Source organism: Oncorhynchus tshawytscha, linkage group LG09 (genome assembly GCF_018296145.1).
Source record: "Oncorhynchus tshawytscha isolate Ot180627B linkage group LG09, Otsh_v2.0, whole genome shotgun sequence".
Lineage (NCBI taxonomy): Eukaryota > Metazoa > Chordata > Actinopteri > Salmoniformes > Salmonidae > Oncorhynchus > Oncorhynchus tshawytscha.
The window spans coordinates 29163933-29186011 of record NC_056437.1 but is presented as its reverse complement, the minus strand read 5'-3'; the positions used below and the strand labels follow the sequence as shown (position 1 = coordinate 29186011).

General features: G+C 42.6%; 1 protein-coding gene across 1 annotated transcript; it reads left to right on the top strand.

The window, feature by feature from the left end:
- Positions 1-6419: 6419 nt before the first annotated feature.
- On the top strand, positions 6420-19342 carry LOC112257736 (sestrin-3). The gene is made up of 10 exons (XM_024431530.2): positions 6420-6685; positions 12924-12989; positions 13269-13469; positions 14892-15074; positions 15223-15456; positions 15563-15710; positions 15807-15925; positions 16007-16197; positions 16384-16528; positions 17279-19342. Exons 1-10 carry the CDS (start codon positions 6608-6610, stop codon positions 17363-17365), a joined length of 1452 nt encoding a protein of 483 aa, XP_024287298.1. The 5' UTR covers positions 6420-6607; the 3' UTR covers positions 17366-19342.
- The last annotated feature ends 2737 nt before the right edge of the window (positions 19343-22079 follow it).

The following is a 22079-nucleotide window of genomic DNA, read 5'->3' as shown; positions in this document are numbered from 1 at the left end:
ATTTTTTAAACTTCTGTTTGAGATTCAAGTTTGAGGTGGGGATTTTTAAGTGTTTTTTTCTCCAATTTATGCTTTGACCACAAATATGGGTTAACAGAATATTAACTTTTAAAAAGGATATTTTCACAGTTACTTTAAGAGTTACATTTTATGTAAAGTAGATGTAACTTAGACCCAATATATGTGGCCCCACATTTATGGTTTTAGATTCTGTTTTATTATGCCCTTTACCATTTACGAAATCCGCCGGGATCATTTTGCACTATTACAATGGTTCTTATGGAATTTACTGTTGATAATACACTATGTTGTCCTTCAGCCTTCCAATAATGTAAGGATAATACAATTATTACTGACAGCTTGACAAAAGCCATACAGTTAACACAGCCTTAACTAGAGAAACAGCAGGTGAATGTCCAAGTTTAATCTGCTCAAACTCATGCAGAGAAGAGAGAACAGCAGTACGTATTCACAGAGCTCTGACAGAAAGAAAGGCACTCTGGATCTGTTCATAAAAAACAGGAAGTGAATACTTCTGCCAAGAACCTGAATCAGACCAACATATTTTTGTATATTCACAAGAACCACATTACATAAGTCTCAAAAATAATGAGACTTAAAACTTTATGAACAAAGGCACACAATAAAGCTTTGTTAGTCATTGTTTGAACTGAATTATGACCAGGCATTGAACCTTGATTGCTGAGATGTGAAGTAGGAGTTGTTTATGAATTTGATTGTTATACTGCGATGTGTTGTAATGCATAATATAGTCATCCTCACACAGTATAGGAAGTACTGAGAATCTGATATCCAATCAGAAGCCACTCGCTCCTGCCAGCTACCAATCTGACCTTTCTCTGTGTCACTGTCCAGCAATGGAAACAAAATATTTTATTGCTTTGAAAAATTCTCAGCGGTTAGGTATGCTCACTGTACGGTGCAGACATATCTGTGGGGCAGACTGTAATATGCATAAACACAAATTGCAATATAGCCAAGCCATTTCCGCATAACCTCCCAAACACCTAGCTAACAGGGTCTGGAAATCAGTCTCTTGCTCTAGCCACAGCCAGTGATCTGTGTCTGGGTTTCCCAGTGAGCTCAGACAGGCTTCATTGTGTTGGAGGACCCTGTGTTATGATAAGATGTATTATTTTGTTGCTGCCAGTGGGACTGAGTGTTGTGTAAACCAGCCATTGAGGGTCAGGCAGTGCAATACCTGATGACAGAGTTTAGAGTTTGAAAGTAAACCAGCTACAAAGGAACTGGAATAAAGGTGCACATTCAATACCCACCTATTGGAACCAAAATGAGAAGCATATGTGTCCTGTAGTAGGGACAGGTTTAACAAAGGACACAAACTACCCACTGGGTGCAGAAGTCACTTCACGGTATAGCTTTGATTTACATTTGGTTGAGTTGTCATCTAACGTTAATTCAACGAGAAATCAACAAAATAATTCACAGTGTCATTGGATTTATGTTCAAATTTAGGGGAAAAAAACACAATGCCCTTATGCTAATGACTTTTTACAAATCCAATCAGTTTTGCATGTTGAGTCGTCATCACAGATTATTTTGGTTGAAATGTCTTGGGAAAAAAATGTTGATTCAACCAGATTTTGTCCAGTGGGTAGCTTCAGTGGCACAGAGAGATTATAATGTATGCGACACACAGCAGCACTGACCAAATAGAGGGGTTACAGTTCTTTTAGAAAGTATTCAGACCCCTTGACTTTTTCCACATTTTGTTACGTTTACAGCCTTATTCTAAAATGGATTACATACACAATATTTACACACAATAATCCCATAATGACAAAGCCAAAACAGGTTTTTAGAAATGTTTGCTAATGTGCAAAAAAACCTGAAATACCTTATTTACATAAGTATTCAGATCCTTTACTATGAGACTTGAAATGTTGCTCACGTGCATCCTGTTTCTATTGATGACACTTGAGGTGTTTCTACAACTTGATTGGAGTCTACCTGTGGTAAATTCAATTGATTGGACATGATTTGAAAAGGCTCAGACCAGTCTATACAAAGGCCCCACAGTTGACAGTGCATGTCAGAGCAAAAACCAAGCCATGAGGTCGAAGGAATTGTCCATAGAGCTCTGAGACAGGAGCACAGATCTGGGGAAGGGTACCAAAACATGTCTTCAGCATTGCAGGTCCCCAAGAACACAGTGGCCTACATCACGTTTGGAACCACCAAGACTATTCCTAGAGCTGAGAGAGTGCTCAGGACCTCAGGCGAAGGTTCACCTTCCAACATGTTAATGACCCAAGGACGCAGCCAAGATAACGCAGGAGTACCTTCGGGAAAAGTCTCTGAATGTCCTTGAGTGGCTCAGCCAGAGCCCGGGTATGAACACGATTGAACATCTCTGGAGAGACCTGAAAATAGCTGTGCAGCGATACTCCCCATCCAACCTGACAGAGCTTGAGAGGATATGCAGATAAAAATGGGAGAAACTCCCCAAATACAGGTGTGCAAATCTTGTAGCGTAATACCCAAGAAGAATCGAGGCTGTAATCGCTGCCAAAGGGGCTTCAAAAAAGAACTAAGTAAAGGGTCTGAATACTTATATAAATGTGATATTTCATTATTTTATTTTTTATATACATTTGCAAACATTTCTAAAAACCTGTTTTTGCTTTGTCATTATGGGATGTTTTGTGCAGACTGACCATTTTCACTGTAGCTTTCGGCTGGAAAGTCTCTCAGTTTACAGCATTGTAAATGTCGGATTTCTTACTGGGTAACACTTTTTGCTTGTTTGAAGCAAGCTCTCACACGGCAGATTTACAGTGTGTATGAAAACACAAACTGAAATCCAGATTAGTGTCAAATGCAATAATACACATTGAATTACACCTGAATAAACAATTGTGACTAGTTTGAAATATTGAGATTATAAGATGTCATATGTATAACTCTTTAGCTTTGTATGGGAGGAGCCAGGAATCAATGACACAGCCAATCAGATAATGCCAACTTGACATGAGGGCTTGAGTATTTTTCTCTCCAGTTATTCTTACAGTATTAGTACAGCATAGTGATCACCTACAGTACAATGAAGGTCTTCAATTCCCCCAACATACAGTATATAAATACTCTGGATGTTTGCAGCTGTACACAGCCCATCTGTAAATAGCCCATCCAACCAACTACCTACCTCATCCCCATATTTGTTTTTGTTTTTCTGCTCTTTTGCACACCAGTATTTCTACTTGCACATCCTCATCTGCACATATATCACTCCAGTGTTAATTGCTAAATTGTAATTACTTTGCCACTATTGGCCTATTTATTGCCTTACCTCCTTACTTAATTTTCACACACTGTATACAGATTTTTCTTTTGTGTTATTGACTGTACGCTTGTTTATCCCATGTGTAACTCTGTGTTGTTGTTTTTGTCGCACTGCTTTGCTTTATCTTGGCCAGGTTGCAGTTGTAAATGAGAACTTATTCTCAACTGGCCTACCTGGTTAAATAAAGGTGAAATAAAAAATATAAAAATACCATTTTGGAAGATAAGTGCAGATACAGATACACTCAAGTGTAAAACTGTTCAAATTAAAGGCCTGTACTGTGTATGTACAACCCATTCACATAGCATTACAAACAGTAAATAATAATCTAAATATCACTCTTCTTAGAAAAAGGACGACGACGACAACAACAATAGTCGGGATGAAAAACTAAGCAGCGAGAATTTTGGGTGAGCCAGTTGTTGAATGACCTTTGATCAAGACTTTGAATGACCTTTGATACATACTTGATGGAGCACATTTCAGTTTCATGGCTAATGATTAGTAATTGTTTTTTTTATAGGGAGATTTAAAGAATTTTACTTTACAAATATAAGTGGGAAAGCCAAACTCAAAGCCTAATGCAGAGGGATAATGAGCAGTAGAGCACCTAAGCCAGAGTCACCTGGTATCGCCTGCTGAGACTCCCTGGCAATGAGGTGGAGGAGATTGTCCCTAACTACCTTTTGACCTGTCACCTTTTCAATCAGTTAAGTAAAAAACAATGTAGATTGTTCCAAAAGAGATAATTCCAAAAGATAATGTAAGGGAGAAACTGATTGCATCAGTGGCACTCATAAGATTACCAGTGTTGGGGAGTAGTTTACTACATATAGTTCAACTAGTAATTAAACTAGTTTGCAGTAGCTTGGTTTAAATCTACATCGTGTTTTCAGTAGATAATTACTTTTTTGCTAAAATAAAATATGGGTGAAGTAGGCAAGAATGTCCTTTATTTTCAGGCATTTTCAGACCAGCCTAATTCTCCCTTGAAACATTGCTTTTGTGTTTAATAGCATAAATTACACATTATGTTATTGCATTTTGTATTCGATGACATTTCAGATTTAGATTTTCACGAAGTAGTCAAAGTAGCTTTAGTTAAGTAAAAGGTAGCTTTAGTGTAGCTTATTAACTTCTTCCAGTGTGTAGGAATTGGTAGCTTGGTAAACTATATTTTCAGAGTAGCTTTCCCAACACCCATATTTAGGGGTTCACAGCGAGGCTGTCAAACCTATTTTTATTCTTAGATTTTTTTTCTCTTGACATGGTCAAATAACTCAAGTACAGATTGGTAACTTTTTTCTAATTTGGCACACATAAACTAGAGGCCTTGAGTAACTTGGTAAAAACAAAATGGCACGATTTGCCTATAGGTAGGTATCACTAGCAGGCCCGCTAGTTTCTCGAAGCTCCGCTACAGCTAGCTTCACAGTTGGGTGCACAGTTCGCATATGCCGGTGTAGGTTGTGCGTAGAACCGGCTTTATATGAGATTTTGTTTTGGCAAATTCTACACTGTGCTCTAACATAGTCTACATGATTAAAATGCATCCACATGCTACTGTGCTTCCAACTCATTTTCCAGCTGTTGTTTTCACAGCTGTCCTTCCTCTCTCTCCTCGCTGCTAAATGTGTGACTGTGAGCGAGTTGGCTCCGCCCTCCCTCACGCATCTTTGGTTCATTGGTTGACACTGTGTGTCTGATTGACAGGAACAACAGGTAAGGCTGTTAGTCTGAGCAGACAGTCTGAAAGAATGTGTTGAGCATTTAGGCCTATATATTTGATTTCTTTGTTTATTCTTTGAATTTGTTAATTCTATTCATTTAAATCTTTTGATTATTAATATCTTAATGTTTTAATATTTGTATAAATAGATTTGGCTCTTTTGATATGCGAGCCGGCTCCCAACGTTCACCACAAGAGCTGGATCTTAGAGCCGACTCGTTCGCGAACGACCCATCACTACCACTCATGGCTGCACCCCTACACAGTCATGTAAAATCCATAGATTAGGGCCTAATTCATTTATTTCAATTGACCGATTTCTTTATATGAACTGTAACTCAGTAAAATCTTCCAAATTGTTGCATTTTGTGTTTATATTTTTGTTTAGCATAGTTCACTACTCCCCAGCCCTGGGTGAGACTTGAAAGGCAGAAGAGAGAGGAGGTGAAAGATGATGAGACATGTCTGTGGGGCTGGATTAGTCAAGATTTCTGCTGAGTGGTTTTGTTACCACTGCTGCTCTCTTTGTTTGCTGACTCAATGTTGTACTTGTATGAAATATTTTCTGCTTCCTCAACTAATAATGCATTTCAAATTAAAGAGAATTTACAGCATACCAGCAGAAAGTATGGTGACTCACGTCAGATTTACCAGTACTACCATGGCCCCATACACGAAAAACAAAAGCAGGATCCTTCCTTTATGTCTGTATTTATTTATAGTCTTTAGTATAAAGATGAAAATAATGGTTTTATTCTTGAAGATCTACCTGGCTGTAGGCCTGTGTTGCGTTGCTCTGTAAATCGCTGAGCCTTCGTTTTTCATCTTGTTTGTTTACACACACACACACGCACGCACACACACACACACACACACACACACACACACACACACACACACACACACACACACACACACACACACACACACACACACACACACACACACACACACACACACACACCTACCTACGTACAACTTTATTGCCTATTATTAAAACAAACCTTGTAGACCAGAGTATTGTATCCTGGTTCTATCCATGCTGTTATATCCAATTGAAATTACTGTGATGACAAACGCATTGTAATTTATTTATACATCGTAACACAAAGAAAAGTAATCAAATTGTATTATTTTGCTGAATGTTGTTTTTTCCTTTATTTGGTACGGATTCAAGTTGCTTTTTAGTTGTCTTGGGTCTAATAAAAGGATGCGGGTTGTGGAAAGTTATTGCTTTAATAGCTAACTAAAGACAGCAGGCGTATGTTGTTTTGCAAACACACCCCTCTAGCTGTTGTGCGTCGCTATTGGCTGGTGGGCGTGCCCACCTCCGGCAGAGCAAAGTCAGAAGTTTGCTCACCGAACTGCCTGGCTTTGTGTGGTGAGTGAGACTGGGGAAGACAGAGCCTCCTTATACCACTCTCGAAAAACGGCTTCGTGATATAACAACTCTTCGGTCTCCCCAACCCACCACTACCACACCTGCAAGAGAGTGACATAGGCCTACAGTTATTTAAAGTACCGTTTCTACGACGGTTACAGTGGCGGCCAGCATGAGCTTCAGTGCGGACTCCAACTCCCCCAACCCATTTCACATGTGTAACATCTGTCAAAAGGTGATAAGGAAAAAGGTATGGTGTTTTCAGATTGATTTCTCCAAATGTTATTTTTACTAGTCGACCAATAGCATGTTTTATCAAGGTGATTAGTCATTCCTTCCAATTTAGATAAAATATCATTGCACCCTAAAACTCTAGTTTTCAATTAGATCCTAGTACAGTAAGTCGCCTATAGACTCTAGTAGGCTTTGATTAGATCTACTGATTCAGACAGCAGACATACACATTTCTTTTCATGGGTCTAATCCTTCCCTTACTGATATGTTTGTATTACATTCTGTATTTCAACATCTCTATATTTGCTTCAGGACCTAAATTGCTTTAGATTTAGGCCTATTGTAAATGATCTGAAATCTAATAATTTAGTCATTAATCATGGGCTTTTTTGCAGTTCATGGACAACATGAAAGTTAATAATAATTTTGATGACAATCAGGCTGTTTTTCCATTCAAACATAGACAACAATCTGCAAAAATGGTTCCATTTGCATTGATTTAATTCCCAGTATGGTCATCAATCAGTATGATAGCAATAGAGTTGGGGGGGAATTGATAAGAGTCTCTAACTCACTCACTTCATGTAAATGGTAAACTCATTAGAAATGTATCTGCATTTTGCACAAAGATGGCACATATCCATTACATAATTAATGTACTCAAAAACATTTAGCAGAACAAATAGAGACTGCCTTTGATATTAGTTTAGCATGGTGATCATATTTCCACTGCATCACTTCCATTTTCTCTGCAGATTCACTGTGAAGTACCATTTGTATTTACATTTAGTGGTAATATTTGTATAGGCATGTGAGTGAATAGATTTGGACAACTATACCATGAACCTATATGCTAAAATGATTGTAATCTGTCATCGAATACTTAAAAAAAAATGTTTTTATTGACTTCAAGTGTAATATTCATTTCAAGTACATTTCTAAAAATGTTTTGGTATATTTCTAGTTCATCCCTACTTTTATCTAAATCCACCTCTTAATTCCTACTTCTTTCTAAATCTCTACTTCGGTCTAAACAACATTCTGTTGAAGAACTTCAAAAGCAGCTCTCAGTCAATGAATGCATCAATACTCTGTCCTATCCCTGTTGCCACAGTTATCGGTTTAACAACAAAACATGAGGACATACAGATTACAATGCCTAGAGACAGCTTTGTCTGTATGCACACCAGAGTCAGCCCTTTCATGACAAACATCACTGACAGAAAAAAAACACTTTCATGTCTGCCTCCTACATTTACCAATAGATACTGGTAAATACTCTATGCCTCAATCAGATATACATATACTGGTAAAGGCAGAAACTATAGATATTTTATTTTGTAGGTTAAAACCCAAAAGGTTTCATAGAGGTTGTTCTCAACAGACACCCTATTGGTTGGAAATTAGAGTTTACTGAGAGAGAGAGAGAGAGAGAGAGAGAGAACTGTCACTTTGCATTTTACTTAATTTATCTTTAATTATGATGTAAGATTCTTGTTTTTGATTACTTTATTACTTATTTAACAAATACTTATCCCACAATTACAACTGTCTATTAGTTTTTTGTGTGATGGAGACAGACGGGTCCAGGCTCTTTTTAGATCTGCACAGGCCAGGATATATAGGAGCACTTGAGCCACATCTCTCTGTATCATCTCAGGTAGTTGCATCAGCCACGCTGCCCCAGCAACAGACACGCATCACACACAAAGGGGCAGAGAGAATAGGAAAATAGAGGGGGATAGGGAGAAAGAGGGAGGGATTGCTACCAGGTTGCACCTGTCTGCAGCACAGGGCAGGTCTGTCTGTCTGTCTGTGTGTGTCACCGGTGGCAGTGGGAGACACAGGGCTTCAACCCAATTAGCTAAATTCACGGGAAATTGCCTGTCTGTTGACAGAAGGCACATTCAAAGGTCTGTTATGTAATAAGACATATGCCACTGGAACAGAGAGGGGTCTCTCTGACTCTTTCTCCTCCACCCCCATATGTATTGAGCCTACACTGTCGTTAGCTTGTGTGACATCATTTTACAGTTCTTGTTTACAATGTCCTTCATAAATATTATACCCTTCATGTAAATTTTTTCAAAATTGTATATATTTTTTCTCTATCGGTATATTGGACTTTAGCTATATTATTTGCTGTAATATTATATCTGCCTTTTCTGGAGGATGAAATTGTAGCCAACTCTGTATGACTTCATTTAAACAGGAGGATACTTTAAACAGGCATCCATTGTCAATCCACCGAAAATGTAAGGTTTTAATCTGCAAAAAGCTAAAGATAGGATGGGCCTCTCTTAGTAGCTTGCTAGAAATCCTATTTGGATTTACAATAGATACAATTGTGGTACAATGGAGGCTTTAAGAGAGGTTTAATGTCTTAATATTTAATAGTTTTAATGCTCATGTTCGTTATATTATTATGCTCGTTTAACTTAATCTGGTTTGCCATTCCAAATAAATTGAAAAAAACCCATCTTGCATTGTTTGAAAAAAGGATTCTCCTGGAGTCAGTAGAACATGACTAAATATGTCAACTGTGATTTCACTAGAGAAACTGGTACATTTTCCAGTTACCAAACAATTGATTCACATTCAAAATCCTATGTTCCCTAAACCTAATCCCTAAATCTAAAATAGCCTTTTTTCTTGTGGGGTTAGGGTTAGTCCTGTCCCCAATTTTCTTGTTTTACTATCCTTCTGAACAAAAATATAAAATGCAACATGCAACAATTTCAAAGATTTTACTGCGTTACAGTTCATATAAGGAAATCAGTCAATTGAAATAAATTCATTAGGCCCTAATCTATGGAATTCAGATGACAGGGAATACAGTTATCCATCTCTTGGTCACAGATACCTTTTTTTTTTTTACGTTAGGGGGCCTCCCGAGCGGCGCAGTGGTCTAAGGCACTAGCTGTGCCAATTGCTGTGCCAATTGAGATCCTGGTTCGAGTCCAGGCCCTGTCCCAGCCAACCGCGACTGGGAGACCCATGGGGAGGCGCACAATTGGCCCAGCGTCGTTCTTGTCCCATCACGCACTAGCGACTCCCTTGTTTCCTCCGACACATTGGTGCAGCTTCCGGGTTAAGCGGGCATTGTGTCAAGAAGCAAGAAGCTGGGTTGTGTTTCAGAGGATGCACGGCTCTCGACCTTCACCGCTCTCTCGAGTCCGTACGGGAGTTGCAGCGGGAGTTACCAATTGGATACCACGAAATTGTGGAGAAATAATAAATAAAATGTATAAAAGAAATATATATAAGTTAGCGTCGTGGATCAGAAAATCCATCAGTATCTAGTGTGACCACCATTTCAGGCCTGTGGAATGCTGTCTCACTCCTCTTCAATGGCTGTGAGAAGTTGCTGGATATTGGCGCAAACTGGAGCATGCAATCCAGAGAATCCCAAACATGCTCAATGGGTGACATGTCTCTTGATCATGTAGACCATGGAAGAACTGGGATATTTTCAGTTTCCAGGAATTGTGTGTAAAATAGCCTTCTCCAGTTACGTACCAGTGACCATCGAAGGTGAACATTTGCTCACTGAAGTCGGTTACGACGTCAAACTCTTGTCAGGTCAAGACCCTGGTGAGAAGGGTGAGCACACAGATGAGCTTCCCTAAGATGGTTTCTGACAGTTTGTGCAGAAATTCTTCGGTTGTGCAAACCCAGAGTTTCATCAGCTGTCGGTGGCTGGTCTCAGACGATCCCGCAGGTGAAGAAGCCAGATGTGGAAGTCCTCGGCTGGTGTGGTTACACGTGGGGTCTGCGGTTGTGGGGCTAGTTGGACGTGTGTACGAAACTAATTTGGCTGCAGTTGTGGGGCTAGTGTACGAAACAAATTTGTACACAACATTTGAGAGAAATACACTTTTTGTGCATACGGACAATTTCTGGGATCTTTTATTTCAGCTCATGAAACATGGCACCAACACTTTACATGTTGCGTTTCTATTTTTGTTCAATTTAGTATTTAAAAGTACTTTTACTTAGTTACTTTACATCACTGCCTCTGGGAAGAGATCTCTTTAACCTCCCTCTCTCCTCAGAGCTCTCAGTACATTAAGTTCAATAGATGTACAGGTGTGACATACACAACCTAACATAAATCTACACTTTAACATGCCAGACTCACACACGCACGCACGCACACACACACACACACACACACACGACAATGTGAACCATAAAGCTGCCGTTCTTTCCTCTGCCCAGGACTTGATCCCAATGTTCCATGGCTAATGTGTGTGCACACAGGCTGTTTGCTCATCTCAAAAGGTTACAAGAGGAGGGGGTTACTTTACCTTTGAGCAAATGGATTGATGCACAAAGGCCTGGCTGTTACATTTTAGTCACTTAGCAGACATTCTTATCCAGAGCGACTTACAGGAGCAATTATGGTTGGATGCCTTGTTCAAGGGCACATCGTTAGATCTTTCACCTAGTCAGCTCAGCGATTTGAGCCAGTGTACTTTCGGTTACTGGCTAAATGCTCTCACCCGCTGGGTTTACCTGCTGCCCATTACATATCAAACCTCACTTCTATACAGTGCATTCGGAAAGTATTCAGACCACTTCCATTTTTCCACATTTTGTTACATTACAGCCTAATTCTAAAATTGCTTAAATTAAATGTTTTTCTCAGCAATCTACATGCAATACCCCATAATGACAAAGCGAAAACAGGTTAGACATTTTTTCACATTTAAAAAATAACAATAAATACCTTATTTACGTAAGCATTCAGATCCTTTGATATGAGACTTGAAATTGAGCTCAGGTGCATCCTGTATCCATTGATCATCCTTGATGTTTCTCCAACTTGATTGGATTCCACCTGTGGTCATTTCTATTGATTGGACATGATTTGGAATATATCAGGTCCCACAGTTGACAGTGCATGTCAGAGCAAAAACCAAGCCATGAGGTCGAAGGAATTGTCCTAGCTCAGAAACTGGATTGTGTCGAGGCACAGATCTGGGGAAGAGTACCAAAACATTTCTGCAGCATTGAAGGTCCCCAAGAACACAGTGGCCTCCATCATTCTTAAATAGAAGAAGTTTGGAACCATCAAGACTCTTCCTGGAGCCAAAACTGAGCAATCGGGGAAGAAGGGCCTTGGTCAGGGATGTGACCAAGAACCCGATGGTCACTCTGACAGAGCTCCAGAGTTCCTCTGTGGAGATGGGAGAACCCTCCAGAAGGACAACCATCTCTGCAGCACTCCACCAATCAGGCATTTATGATAGAATGGCCAGACAAAAGGCACATGATGGCCTGTTTGGAGTTTGCCAAAAAGCACCTAAAGGACTCTCAGACCACGAGAAACCAGATTCTCTCGTCTGATGAAATCAAGATTGAAGTCTTTGGCGTCACGTCTGGAGGAAACCTGGCACCATCCCTGCAGTGAAGCATGGTGCTGGCAGCATCATGCTGTGGGGATGTTTTTCATTCAGCGGCAGGAACTGGGAGACTAGTGAGGATCGAGGGAAAGAAGTACAGAGAGATCCTTGATGGCAATCTGCTCCAGAGCACTCAGGATCTCAGATTGGGGCGAAGGTTCACCTTCCAACAGGACAATGACCCTAAGCACACAGCTAAGACAGCGCGGTAGTGGCTTTGGGACAAGTTTCAATGTCCTTGAGTGGCCCAGCCAGAGCCCGGATTTGAACCCGGGTTAAGCGGGCATTGTGATCGAACATCTCTGGAGAGACCTGAAAATAGCTGTGCAGAGACGCTCCCCAGCCAACCTGTCAGAGCTTGAGAGGATCTGCAGAGAAGAATGTGAGAAAATCCCCAAATACAAGTGTGCCAAGCTTGTAGCATCCTATCCAAGAAGACTTGAGGCTGTAATCACTGCCAAAGGTGCTTCAACAAAGTACTGAATAAAGGGCCTGACTACTTATGTCAATGTGATATTTCAGTTTTGTTATTTTGATAATTTCTAACAAATTTTTTCTTTGTCATTATGGGGTATTGTGTGTAGATTGAGGGGGAAAAACAATTTAATCAATTTTAGAATAAGGCTAATGTAACAATGTGGAAAACGTCAAGGGGTCTGAATACTTTCCCGAAGGCACCGTACATGCCCTCTTTTTCATTAATTTAAGTTTTTTTTTCTTTGTTTCCCCAACATGGCGGAGTTCATTTAAGTGGTGCTTAAAGTGGGTTGTACATCTAAGTTCCTTGTGTACTATGGTTCCTTAGCTAACCCAGTTTCCTTATCTAACGCTCTTGTCTCGTCTCAGGATAAAGGAGTCAGAGTGCCGCGACCCTTCTCCAGTGGACCCAGTGCCTTCATTCCAAAGGAAGAGGTGAGAAAATGCTTTCGTTCTGTCTTGAGGCTATACTTCCCCCTGTCCTGCTTACACTCTCGTTTTCTGTCACTTTTGTTTTATCTAAAACTTTTTCCCCTTTGTCTTTCTTTCCACCTTTATCTTCTTCTAGCCTCGAATTTAGGTGTAAACCATGTTTTAGATTACAGCAGCAGCATTTTTCCTGTAACACGATTTCAATACACACTGCCTAACTGAAACCTCTCTCTTCCCTGTCCTGCCGGACCACTTCCCCCTACCCCTCCTTCCTGGTTCCAGATTGTGGAGGCGTCCCAAGTGGACCCCCTCACAGAGCAGCTCCTAGCCGAGGCCTACTCTCCGTCAGGCCATGTGGACCACCTGACCCAGGTGATGGGACTGCACCCCCACTACCTGGAGTCCTTCCTGCACAGCCAGTTCTACCTGCTGAGGATGGACGGCCCCTTGCCTCTCCACTGCCGACACTTCATCGCCATCATGGTAAACACTGGAGTAGGATGAACAAGAGATTGTTTATGCAGCCATCTCAGAGGGTCCTCCCAGCACACCTCCAACTCACCCAGTTCCTGATGTGGCCCACAACTAGGCCAAAGTCTGCCCCCTCACTCTTAACGATACAGCATGTTATGTCAGGAGGAACAGCTGAATTCAGTGCATTGTCAAAGAACCATGTGGAAACCATCAATGTGCAGTTTAAAATAAGTCATGCTTAGAAGTGACAGTATACAACATGCATATAAAATATTAATTTAGTATAGATCGTGCATATACAGGCAAAATGTATGCTTTATATTAGTCTGCCAAGCCAGCTACATGGTGAATGCAAACTAAAACAGGACTGTTAAATACAGTACTACCCAGAATATTTTATTTTTATTTCATCTTTATTTAACCAGGTAGGCTAGTTGAGAGCAAGTTCTCATTTACAACTGCGACCTGGCCAAGATAAAGCAAAGCAGTTTGACACATACAACAGAGTTACACATGGAATAAATAAAACATACAGTAGGAAAAGTCTATATACAGTGTGTGCAAATGAGGTAAGATAAGAGGGGAGGTAAGGCAATTACTAGGCCATGGTGGTGAAGCAATTACAATATACCAATTAAGCACTGGATTGATAGATGTGCAGAAGATGAATGCGCAAGTAGAGATACTGGGGTGCAAAGGAGCAAGATAAATAAATAAATACAGTATGGGGATGTGGTAGTTGGATGGGCTATTTACAGATGGGCTATGTACAGGTGCAGTGATCTGTGAGCTGCTCTGACAGCTGGTGTTTAAAGCTAGTGAAGGAGATATGTCTCCAGCTTCAGTGATTTTTGCAATTCGTTCCAGTCATTGGCAGCAGAGAACTGGAAGGAAAGGTGGCCAAAAGAGGAATTGGCTTTGGGGGTGATCAGTGAGATATACCTGCTGGAGCGCGTGCTACGGGTGGGTGTTGTTATGGTGACCAGTGAGCCGAGATAAGGCGGAGCTTAACCTAGAAGAGACTTGTAGATGACCTGGAGCCAGTGGGTTTGGCGACCAGTACGAAGCGAGGGCACTGTGATAGACTGCATCCAATTTGTTGAGTAGAGTGTTGGAGGCTATTTTGTAAATGACATCGCTGAAGTCGAGGATCGGTAGGATGGTCAGTTTTATTAGGGTATGTTTGGCAGCATGAGTGAAGGATGCTTTGTTGCGAAATAGGAAGCCGAATCTAGATTTAATTTTAGATTGGAGATGCTTAATGTGAGTCTGGAAGGAGAGTTTACAGTCTAGCCAGACACCTATAGTATACAGAACAAGAATATAAATAGTTTAGACAGTAGAAAACAACAAAGTATATGCAGTAAAGGAAGAGTTTTCCAAGTAGGCTATAAATATAGATATGATAGCCTCCCCTCTTTCTCTCTCCAGGCTGCAGCGCGTCACCAGTGTTCCTTCCTGGTGTCTCTGCACGTGCGTGAGTTCTACAGGATGGGGGTGTGTCTGGACTGGCTGAAGGGCCTACAGTACGTCCCTCAGAGACTGAGGAACCTCAACGAGATCAACAAGCTCCTAGCACACAGACCATGGCTCATCACCAAGGAGCACATTCAGGTTAGAACACAGACATACATAAAACATACACATATTCAAGTACATTATCCACATATGCACATACTGTATCTATTCAAAAACACGACTTTTATCCACATACGCACACAAAGTAACTCACACCAAACCCTTTTCTTCCCCTCTACTTTAGAACTTGGTGAAGACAGGGGAGCACAGTTGGTCTTTGGCAGAGCTGGTCCATGCTGTGGTCATATTGGCCCATTTCCATGCTCTGGCCAGCTTTGTGTTTGGCAGTGGCATCAACCCCCAGGTTGACACACAAAACACCAACGGCTTCCAGGCCGTCTACATCAGCAACTACTGTACATGTGACCTGGCCAGCGACCATCACCTGGACCGAGATCTCAGCAGTAGCAGCCCTGAGGTGAGATTTAACTATGTGTGTTTGGAGGGATTGTGTTGGAAATGTATCTAAGTATGTGTAACTATTGTCATAATAATAGAGTTCTGCTTTGTTGTGTGTGTTTCAGACCACAGACTCTGTCAGTGAGTTGGAGGCGCTGATGGACAGAATGAAGAGGCTGCAGGAGGAGAGGGAGGAGGATGAGGCTTCGCAGGAGGAGATGGCCACACGCTTCGAGAAGGAGAAGAAAGAGAGCCTATTGGTGGGCTCTGGAGGTACTGCAACCACACCTGTTCCTGTTGTCTCTCTCTCACTGAGTAAAGGGATTATGTGATTACTGATTATGATCCATCTCCATTGTGACTCTGCAGAGTTGGAGGATGAGGTGATGCCCACATCCAAAGTGTCTCAGTTTGTGGAAGATGCCACCTTCGGGTACCAGGACTTTGCTCGACGAGGGGAAGACAATCCACCAACTTTTAGAGCACAGGTGGGTGATAATGGAAAACCTTAATTCCACTGTCATGCCTGAACAACTTCACTCGCTTTCTCTCTGTCTCTCTGTCTGTAGGACTACTCGTGGGAGGACCATGGTTTCTCTCTGGTCAACAGGCTTTATTCAGACATCGGGCTGCTGCTGGATGACAAGTTCCGGACAGCGTGTGACCTGACCTACTACAACATGGCCAGTCACGAGGACGTGGACACCACCATGCTCCGACGTGCACTCTTCAATTACGTGCACTGCATGTATGGCATCAGGTAAGGCATCAGTGCCCTTTCTGTCACATACATTTCTCATTCACTATCAAGTGTGGATACTTAGTATTAATCAAGTTAGTGTGATAATGATAATATTTAAATGAGTGAGTAAGTGTTTATTGAAGCCCTGAAGTAGTCCATAGCAGACCGTAAAGTGATGCTCCAGGCTTGATGTCCTGTCTGCAGATATGATGACTATGACTATGGGGAGGTGAATCAGCTATTGGAACGCAGTCTGAAGGTCTATATAAAGACCGTAACATGTTATCCAGAGAGGACCACTCGTCGCATGTATGACAGCTACTGGAGGCAGTTCCGCCACTCCGAGAAGGTTAGAAAACTGCAGATGCTCGTATTTGTGAGAGTGTATAATCGTATGGTGTTTATGTACGTGTGTATCCTTTGAAAAACAACGTTTTGCTTTGCTTTACACTGTCAACAGCCACAAAAATGATCTTGTGAATCCTGATATGTCTTTGTAACTAGGCCAGAGTTCAGTGGCAGGATTGGTCATGCTGTTAGATTGTGTTTCTGCAGGAGGCTTTGGCTCATGAGTACACTAGGACTATTGAGCAGAGCTGGAGGAAATTAAGCTCTTGGCTGCAGGAACATGCTGTTATTGTGTTTTGGTTGTTCTGCAGAGAGGCCCCCTGTTGGAATCTGACTGGGCTGAAAGAGATGAAAGACGAGCTCGAGTTATTATTAGAACCAGCAGCGTGGAAGTGGGTCATTGTCTTGTTTTTAATGCTCCGGTCAAGACAACCTGGAACAAATGTCTCATCCCTGACGTAATGAGGGCAGCAGCATTCACTTTAGTTAGTAATTATGTCTGTACAAGCATCTTTTTCTTCAGACCCCATTAAAACGTTTCTCAACAGAATCTCACTTGGTTTACATATCCAACTCAGTGAGATGTCTTTTGTCTCTTACAGCCTTGTGCTACATTCTGCAAATGCATATCCATTTTACAGCTCAATGGCTGTCCATACTGCAGTCCATACCATTCCAGTTATATAAAGTAACTGCACTGTGTTATATTATGTATGGTATGCTAATCCTCTGGCCACCATGCCCCTTCCAGGTCCATGTGAACCTACTCCTAATGGAGGCCAGGATGCAGGCAGAACTGCTATATGCCCTGCGCGCCATCACACGCTACATGACCTGACCAACCACAGCGGGCCATCTGTCTCCACCTGACCAATAGAAACCCCAGCCCACGTCCCCCCCAACACCGCTACTGTCCTTCCCCCTCTCCACAGCCCCAGGAATGCGGCCTCTGGGAACCAGGAAACTGTCTCACTACCAGTCACATGTCACTGGCCTCTTACTGTATGGTTGGATGGGGACTTTTACCCATTTTCTTTTAGCTTAATGCCCTTTTAAAAGAGGAAGTATGTGAAAATGAAGGAAATCCTACTGTGAGTGTGTAAAAATTGTGAAAATGGGTGCACGTTCTCATCCTTTTTTGCCAAAATGATATTGCCAGTTTGGCTTTAGTGACATAGTGAAGGGGTTGGAGTTCATGACTAACTTTAAAAAATATATATTTATCCAAGCAACCTCAAAGTACTGCACTGTGCTCTAGGGAAATACTGAATAGCCGGAAACGGTGTTGCACAACGTAGAATATACCTCTGAATGTAATGCCTTGATTTGGTACAGTCCCACCAATATCAGGTGTAAGATTAAAATGTTATCTGATTGAGAGAGCAAGCCCTTTTGTGGCACTATTTTAAAAAGTGCAATATTTCTACATTATTTGCAATTTAAAAAGGTAGACTCAGCTAAATGCCATTGCCATGAGCAGCACCGCAGATATTGAGATGAGTGAGATGCAAGACTTCACTCTAACAGTCACACACAGTATCTTCGCATGGGTATGAGTTCGCTTCACACTTACAGCGTGGTAGCCAGGATACCAAAACAGAAGTTGAACCTCTCGCTTCATCACCCTTAGTTGTTGCAGAACTTGACCCACTATGCTGTTTACTTTTATGCATCTGTCATATCGCTGAGTTTACCTTTGACAGAATAATTATGCTTTTCAGTATATTTATACCTTTGTCAATAAATCTGTCAAATTAAAATATTTCTAGAGAACTATTTATCTGCAATGTTTCTCCTAATACAGAATATAAATCACAGCAGGTAGCGCACAAGATTTTGTGGCAACATTATCAGCAATTTTAGGACTTCTCTCATCCTGTTCTGTGCCAAATGTTTCTCACTGGGTCTGTAAGACATTAAGATTACATACTTGTCTATTTCGACCAAAGATGCAGTGTACAGATGTTAGATCCATGAGACATTTTCAAAACATTTTTATATTCCATTAGGAAGTACATTTTTAGAACTGCAATAAGCTATATAATGCTGGGAATGTGCTCTGTTTTGTTTTATAATTACTGAAGTATCACCACATGAGTGTGTTCCTAATCCTGAAATCTGCACTGTTAACTTTGTATCACCAGCATTTATTTGATGCTTATTTCTTCACCAGTGTAGGGTTGAAAAAATCAGTGTTTTTGTGAATGATTGTTGCTCTTTGCACATCTGTATCTGCAAATGTAGGAACTGCTGATGGCAGTGTCAATCATTTTTGCAGATATTTACTGTAGGGAAAAAAACCTCCCAGTTGGAAATATGCAAGAAATGTCAGTATTTCCTTAAATCCCCTCCCTCTCAAATCTTTCTTGCATTTAATTTCTCAGATGTGAAATTTGTCATATTTTAGCCCCCCCCATGTATAGGTTTAGTTACAATGTTTCATCAATGCCTCTGAACTCAGATGACATTCACCAAAGTACTGTTTACTTTTTGCCAACCTACCTTTTAAAGGGATATTTTTTCATTAGTACACATAATCATGATGCTGTATTAACAGTGGACTAAAGAAAAAAATACCCAAATAGTTTGAGTGGATTTTCATATTTTATTTGAATAAACATAGTGTTAACAATACCAATTAGGCTCTGTATAATCAGAATTATAACTGATGATGGAAGCTGAGTTGTCCAAACTTTACAAAATGATAACCTACTGGTCTGAGAGTTAAAGCTGCACTTCTCTCTTTCCCAGATTGTGCTTCAGGATTGTTGTAATAGTTTTGGGAGGTCGTGCCTTCATCAAAGCCATTCAGCCATTTGCCCCCCCAACACCCCCCAACACCCCCCCAAAGCTAAAAGGACAACAGTGCAACTGAAACTGTACCTCGCCTGTAAGGACATTTTCAAAACAATAAAGAAGTTACAAATACATTATGTGTTCTGTTTATTTGATATATCAACATGCATACTGGTAACTTGATGTATGATACTGGTATGTGTGTATCTCTAGCATCAGTCAACATTTTATTAACTCATTCTAGATAGAAAAACTGTGGCATGAAAATTAGGCTATTTAGAAAAATGTCTCCCACAAATACACATACTGTAAAATCGGGTTTCAAAATTGTTGTTTGACCTCAGAGGTTCAACTGGTTAGCTAGACATGATAATGCCACAGAACAATGAGCCAGATATTTCATTGGACGTATAAGTGTGAAGCATCTGCTTGGCGTTTCCACTCACTGCCAAATATGGTAATGAGAGGAAGCCCAGTGACCGGCAGATGGAGAAGTTGGATTTTGGCCAACATTACGCAGATTTTCTCATGAATTAAACACCTCTGATCTCCAACATCATGGGTACCCCTATAGTTTACACACACAACTTTTTCCACCTATACACCTTCCTTTGTATCATGTCCTTCTGCACACTTCTCAATTTATCCTCCTCAACACTTAATGCCACTCTAGTTATCACTCCTTTCAACGGTGCCCTGCTCCAGAGAGGAAAGCAAGTCACAGTTCTTGTCCCCAATCGTGTGGCACACGTTCACTCACTCTAGACGGCAGAAACGCAAAATATCTACACGATTCCACTTCGAGTCATCATGCAAAACTACAAATCCCTGTAAGCTCCTGCAAGTCATCTACAGCTGATACTTTTGCAAACAGTTATTTTAAAACTTGCACAAGATAGTTCACAGAATTGTCCATTTAAAGAAATGTTGGCAATTTATTCATTACTACATTTAGCTAACATTAGGTAGTTAATCCAGAGATTCTTACCTTTGCCTCGATTCGGTAGTGTAACAACATTCCTCCTCCTCTGAGGAGGAGAACCGAGAAGGATCGGAGGACCAATGCGCAGCGTGGTAGGTGTCCATAACGTTTATTAAAAGACATAAACTGAACACTACAAAACAATAAACGTGAACATGAACGAAAACCGAAACAGTACCGTGTGGCCAAAACACTCACACGGAAACAAACACCCACAACTCAAAAGGCTACCTAGGTATGATTCTCAATCAGACAACTAAAGACACCTGCCTCTGATTGAGAACCATACTAGGCTGAACTCAAAACCCCAACATAGAAAAACACACATAGACTGCCCACCCCAACTCATGCCCTGACCATACTAAATAAAGACAAAACAAAGGAAATAAAGGTCAGAATGTGACAGTACTCCCCCAAAGGTGCGGACTCCGGCCTCAAAACCTGAACCTATAGGGGAGGGTCTGGGTGGGCGTCTGTCCGCGGTGGTGGCTCTGGCGCGGGATGTGGACCCCACTTCACCACAGTTTTTGTCCACCTTCTCAACCGCCCCCGTGGCCTCTTATGAGCGGCGACCCTCGCCGCCGACCTCCGACTGGGGACCCTAGCCATGGGACCCGAATGAGGAGATTCCGGCAGCGCCGGACAGAAGGGAGACTCCGGCAGCGCCGGACAGGCGGGAGACTCCGGCAGCTCCGGAGTGAAGGGCGATTCCGGCATCGCTGGCGTGAGACTGGCCGGCAGCTCCGGCTGGCTGAAGGGCGATCCTCCGGCATCGCTGGCGTGACAGGCCAGCCTGGCGGCTCCTGGCTGGCTGACGCGCTCTGGCGGCTCAGGACTGGCGGCTCAGGACAGACTGGCGGCTCTGGCGGATCCTGTCTGACCGGCGGCTCAGGACAGACTGGCGGCTCTGGCGGCTCAGGACAGACTGGCGGCTCTGGCGGCTCAGGACAGACTGGCGGCTCTGGCGGCTCAGGACAGACTGGCGGCTCTGGCGGCTCAGGACAGACTGGCGGCTCTGGCGGCTCAGGACAGACTGGCGGCTCTGGCGGCTCAGGACAGACTGGCGGCTCTGGCGGCTCAGGACAGACTGGCGGCTCTGGCGGCTCAGGACAGACTGGAGACTCTGGCGGCTCAGGAGAGACGGGAGACCCTGGCGGCTCAGGAGACGGGAGACCCTGGCGGCTCAGGACAGACGGGAGACCCTGGCGGCTCAGGACAGACGGGAGACCCTGGCGGCTCAGGACAGACGGGAGACCCTGGCGGCTCAGGACAGACGGGAGACCCTGGCGGCTCAGGACAGACGGGAGACCCTGGCGGCTCAGGACAGACGGGAGACCCTGGCGGCTCAGGACAGACGGGAGACCCTGGCGGCTCAGGACAGACGGGAGACCCTGGCGGCTCAGGACAGACGGGAGACCCTGGCGGCTCAGGACAGACGGGAGACCCTGGCGGCTCAGGACAGACGGGAGACCCTGGCGGCTCAGGACAGACGGGAGACCCTGGCGGCTCAGGACAGACGGGAGACTCTGGCGGCTCAGGACAGACGGGAGACTCTGGTGGCTGAGGACAGACGGGAGACTCTGGCGGCTCAGGACAGACGGGAGACTGACAGCGCTGGGCAGGAGGAAGGCTCTGGCAGCGCAGGACAGGTGGGAGCACCTGTAGGGAGAAGACGGAGAAACAGCCTGGTGCGGGGGGCTGCCACCGGAGGGCTGGTACGTGGAGGTGGCACTGGATAGACTGGACCGTGCAGGTGCACTGGAACTCTTGAGCA